General features: G+C 46.8%; 1 protein-coding gene across 1 annotated transcript in view; it reads left to right on the top strand.

Annotated features, from left to right (window-relative positions):
• Positions 1–2,368: 2,368 nt before the first annotated feature.
• COPG1 (coatomer protein complex, subunit gamma 1) overlaps positions 2,369–5,370 on the top strand; it is a gene marked incomplete at both ends in the record, with an annotated part of 16,545 nt that continues 13,543 nt past the window's right edge. The window contains 5 exons of the mRNA XM_010138136.1: positions 2,369–2,421; positions 3,197–3,277; positions 3,381–3,452; positions 4,259–4,338; positions 5,253–5,328. Coding sequence (XP_010136438.1) covers positions 2,369–2,421; positions 3,197–3,277; positions 3,381–3,452; positions 4,259–4,338; positions 5,253–5,328 — 362 coding nt within the window. The remainder of the gene's footprint in view (positions 2,422–3,196; positions 3,278–3,380; positions 3,453–4,258; positions 4,339–5,252; positions 5,329–5,370) is intronic.

The raw sequence follows: 5,370 nt of genomic DNA, 5'->3' as shown, positions 1-5,370 counted from the left end.
CCGCCAGCTGCGGAGCCCGCGGCCACACGTTGCGCGCGTTGGCCCTGCTCGCAGCTGCCCGCTCTCAAAACAGGCGCTAAAGCAGGGTGTTATCCAGCTTGTAGATTCTGGCGCTTTTTCCGACACACATGGTCTGCTCCAACAAGAGCACTGGTACTTTCAGAGGATCTGAAGGGCTCAGAGTACCGAGGAAACCCAAAGGGACTGCTTGACATTTCAAAACTTTAGGGCCGCATGCTAAGAAAGAGGTTGATAGTTTATGTGGTGTGTAACTCACGTGGAATCAAGGCTAGACATGACAGAGTTTACTCTTGTGGCTCTGCCTTGTGGTGTCTTTTTTCATCTTCCTGTGCAGCTTGTGCTGTGTAACAAATCAGTGTGTCCCAAAGCAAATTGATTCGGTGTAAATCTTAGTGATTGTTCTATGTGGCTGTACTTGCTTTTCATTTTAATGTGCATTAAATGCTTTACCCTTGTTTCCTGTCCCCCAAAGCCTCCAGTGACATCTTGATAATCAGAATTTAGTGAGGCAGCTGTTGGAAAGGAATTGCTCTTGGCTTTCATTTTTGGGGCTATTCTTCATTTGCGTTGCCGCACGCTTCAAGGCATTGGCATTACCCGTGGCCGGGGCTGCAGGTGACATGCTTCCTTGTATGACGGCGCTGACTCCCCTGTGGATTTTGCTCATACCAAGAGCTCACAGAGCTCTCCTCTGTGCTTTCTGCCACTGCTTCTTGCATGCTTCCCAACATTTTTTCTTCACTGTTGCATTTATTTCTCATCCTGTTGCTTCTGTCTTGAATTAAGATTGCTGTGCCTGCCGTTCTGTGTCCAAAAGGTACAGCCTGAGTCGTTTGTTCTCGGTAGTAGGTGGAGCATTTACAGGCCTTATATACCTGTTCTTTCCACGTAGAGTCTTTTTATTGAGGTCAGTGTGTCCACTTCAGTGTCTTTGCTTTTCGGGGATGGTTGAGGTTGCCTTGGATGAGCTGCTTCCGCTGACTCTTAGAGATGCACTTTGGGATGTTATTTTGGGCATACAGCTGTTCTGAGATCCTCGCTCGGTCAGTGGCTATTTCTCTGCAAATCGGTACAAACTGCTGTTAGTCATCCAGTACTAGGAGCTGTCTGCACACACAGCCTCTGCCTTCCCCGTGCCGTTTTCATCCTCTGGTGGAAGAATACTTTGACACCAGGACCTCATGTACAATATGTTTCAGGGTCCTTAGTGCTCTGAAGGGTGAAGAGGTGATGCTCTGTTGTTCGTGGCTGATGTAGGGACTGTAGACATACTGGGCCATGGGAAGTACTGTGCTGCTGGCCAGGTTTTTTAGAACACATTCACATGCTTGTTTTTGTTCTTTCCCTTTGTTTTCTTCTCTCCTCAGTCCTACATAAGTGTCTGTGCTTTGTTCAGCGACCTGCTGCATTTTCAAATTTCTCATGTGCCAGAGGAGGGCAGGTTATGAACTGGGAGGTAGACAGAGTGCAGATGCGCTTGACTTTAACTGTGAGGTTTACTCCTGCAAAGGTCCCTGGCACCAGTGCAGGATGCTCCAAGCACAGGTCAGATTGGAGCTTGCCCAGGAGCTGTGCATTCTAGCAAATCGGGCTTGTTAAACGTTGGAACAGCGCTGGGAATGGCTGCGCTTTTGTCCCAGGGCCAGGCTGAACGTAGGTACTAATTAAAACCTGCTCATCAATAACTGGCAGCTTTTGAAAAGCTGCAGCTTGCACTTGTTTAGGAGGCAAGCTAATAGAGACCATGCAGAACGATAGTGCTTTTCCCTCTGATTATTTCATCCTTAATTGGTGAGGTTTTTAATTATTTAATATAATTTATTAAGTGCAACAATGAAAGTTAGTCTGTGTCCAGATTCTCTAGTCTACTGTCTTGCTCTCTTAATTAGTGATAAGAGCCAAAAATACTTTACTGGTGGACTCCTGATTGGTTTATAAAGCACTCCTGACACACCAGTCTGGCAGCAACCCCTCTTTTTGTCTGAGCTTTGGTTTCTAGGTCTGTCTTATTGATTCTCTAACTGTCAGCAAGCTCCCAGCCCAGGAGCTGGAAATAGGTCTTTGGGGATAACAGTGGAGCACGGTTACTTTGTCACTAATCAATCTTCCTTGGCTCATGGCTCGTTATTTCTAGAGGGGGGGACAAATCAAAGAATGTCCTGTCTGCTCTGCCTTCCCTAACTGCTACGAAGACATCCGGTTAATATGACTTAGGAGAGAGCTCTGATTGCTCAGTGTTCCTGAAAAAAGTTACTTCGAAATGATCAGTCTGTTTTTTAAACTGGTTAGAAAGTTGCTTTCCCGTAGCACTATCCCTGGAAAGACTTCTACTGTTTGTATTTTGCAGGTGGGGGTTCCAACCCGTTCCAGCACCTGGAGAAGAGTGCAGTCTTGCAAGAGGTAAATCCGCCGGCAGTCTCCTTCGTGTACCCCTTTCTGGACAGTCTCTCCCTCCCTCCCTTGGGAGGTCACTAGTGAACTTCAGCAAGGAAGTGGGGGTTTGTTACAGTCCTGCTAGCTCTGAAAGAAGCAGGCAACACTCCTGTTAGTTCTTATTTTATTATTGAAGAGAGAAGGTTAAAATGGTCTCCATCATAAATTAATTTTATTACTATTTATAGTTCACAATCTTTATCTGTGAAAGCTCACCCTAAAACAGGAAGGTTGGGAATTTGGTCTTGAACACTCCGAATGTCCTGTAGAGGACAAAGTTAATGAGTAGGATGTGAGTGGTTATTGACTAGTCTATGAATTTACCCGGAAAAAAATGCCTTTCAGTTCAACAGCAGGTAAACGTCTCGCTCCCCAGACCCTGTTGTTTCAGCGTTATCTGTTTCCTTGCAGTGTTCTGAGTGGTGTTGGCTCCCGCTAGCCTCACCAAGCTCGCGTACGTCTGTCAGAAGAGTAGTGTTTTAGCTAGCGCACAATTCAGGCTCGTGTGGGTGAAAGTGTGATGAGGATTTGGCCTTTAATCCTTAATTACACTTGGATTTGCAATCCCAGACTGCAGAACCAGCTGTTTGAAAGGGTTTCACGTTTAACAGGAGTTGAGGGGAAATCTGATCCAAAGCCTTTGAGAATCTTGCTGTCCCTTGCTCACAATGTGGTGTTTGTATCGGTGGCCAAGACCAGGCAGGACAGTGTTTGCGAGGGCGTGTCTGTGCTTTGTTTCCAGGCACGAGTGTTTAATGAGACTCCCATAAACCCACGAAAATGTGCTCATATCCTCACCAAGATCCTGTATCTCATAAACCAGGTAAGAGAGAGGAAAATTTACACCTATACAGAGGCATCTGCAGCAGGCCCAAAGCTGGTTGTGATAACTGGGATTTTCTTCCTTCTTTCCAAACCTCTTCTAGGGCGAACACCTTGGTGTCATGGAAGCTACCGAATCGTTCTTTGCTATGACCAAGCTGTTTCAGTCCAATGATGTAAGTCTGCTTGCTGTCTTCCGTTGTATTTATCTGGTGGGACAGGTTGTCAGCAGTGTGTCTCTTTCAGCCTTGAGATGTACATTTTTTACACAGTTTCTCCATCCTGCCTGGAGCTACTTGATCAGAGCAGGAAGGGTAGGATGAAAGTTTAGAAACAGAGAGGAGGTTCCTAGCCCTTCCCAGACCTCACGTCAGCTTAACTGAAGCATTCTCTGTTCCTGAGACAGAGATGCCTCCCTCTGAATTGCTGTTTATTGTGGTAGACACAGATCAAGCATATAATCGGCTAGAATACGCTATGCTTTGTGCCCAGAATTGAAAGATCCCGCTTCGAGTCGACAACTGTGTGTCCTGGAGAAGGCCAGGAATTAACACCTGCCCTCAGCAGTAGTGCCATCACTAGCTGTCCCCCAAAAGACACGGCATTAAAGCCGTGAGATCAGTGTAGAAATCCCCAGACTCAGGAGTATAAATTGATTGTGTTCTTGCTTTTGAAGCAACAGGGTGCTTCAAGCTTTTCTCCATGTTCATGTGAATGATAAGTGGAAGATGAAACTGCAGATCCAGTTAAATCTGCTCTCTGAGTCTGAAGGATTTAGAAGAGGAAGAGGTATTTTGTTAGGCATTATGATTCTGTACGTCTTCTACACTCAGGCTTTCTGAAGGTATCAGAGCACTCTGGTATTCCCTGAAGGTATCAGGTTCTTGATCTTCACAATAAAATCACGTAGCAGGGAGAACTGAGATCCCTTCCTATCTGGGATCGTCTCAGCTGATGTCTGTGTTCCTCCTTCCCTTGTCAGCCAACTCTTCGCAGGATGTGTTACCTGACTATCAAAGAGATGTCTTCTATTGCAGAGGATGTAATCATTGTTACTAGCAGGTCAGTCACTTCACTTCTCTCGCTGTTATATTCACGTGTCCTCCAGTAATGCCTGGCCAACCTGCTGAAGCTTAACTGTAGTCCCTAAGCAGGCTGAGGATAGGGAATGCTCTTGGTGAGGAAAAATTTTTCCTTTAAAAGAGGCTGTGAAAATAAAGATGCTGAACTCCCATGATGATGATGTGTGTGAAATGTGCTGTGTCCTCCTATCCCGTGGGTGTTTGGATTGTCTCTTTTGGTTCCATGATATGGTAGCACTGCTGTTTTTTCCCCTTTTGCAAAAGGCTGTTTCATTAACTCCTACTTTCCTGTCTGAATGCCTTGAAGCTTTTTGAAGATTTCTAACTTAAATCCCAAGGCTTTCAACAGGTAGACAAGGATTTACTGCTTTACTTACTTTACTCTGTAGCAGCAGAGGATACAACTTTACTAGGGAACAAAATTCCCTCTGTGAGTCATTCCCTCTTCCCACCAAGAGGCTGCTGTGTTATGGGGAGGCAGGATCCTGAGGGCATAGGGATGCTGAGGGCCAAGGCCATGCAGCAGGCAGAAGCCAATCCCAAGTGCTGTGATGCGATGAATTCCTCTTCCTTCATAGATGGTCTGGCACTCACCAGGGCCTGGGGAAAGGGAAGGAATGAGTGCTCAGTGAAGAAGGCAAATGCCTCAGGGACGTGTGTGTTTGCTGCAGCCTCGCTAGGTGATCAGGAGTCCATACCACCTGCTGAGGGGCTTGGACCCTGAGTACTGACCTTTTCCTCCTGCTTTCCCACCCTGGTGGGACTTGCCCAAGACCTGCAGTTGTCTGGCATTCCGCTGTGGTGCTGGCTGCCTGCTGCTCTGTGTGTGCTGTGCCTGCACCTGAGGGCTGCTGGCTCAGGAGTGCGGTGCTGAGAGCTTCCTTTTTCAACCAGCTTAACCAAAGACATGACTGGGAAGGATGACAATTACCGAGGCCCTGCTGTGAGAGCGCTCTGTCAAATCACTGATGTAAGTGCTCTTTTCCCTTGGGGCAGCCCCAGGCCCTTCAGC

This window comes from Buceros rhinoceros, unplaced genomic scaffold, assembly GCF_000710305.1.
Source record: "Buceros rhinoceros silvestris isolate BGI_N320 unplaced genomic scaffold, ASM71030v1 scaffold21876, whole genome shotgun sequence".
NCBI lineage: Eukaryota > Metazoa > Chordata > Aves > Bucerotiformes > Bucerotidae > Buceros > Buceros rhinoceros.
Note: the sequence above shows the minus strand (reverse complement) of the source record. Positions and strands in the feature narration are given on the sequence as shown.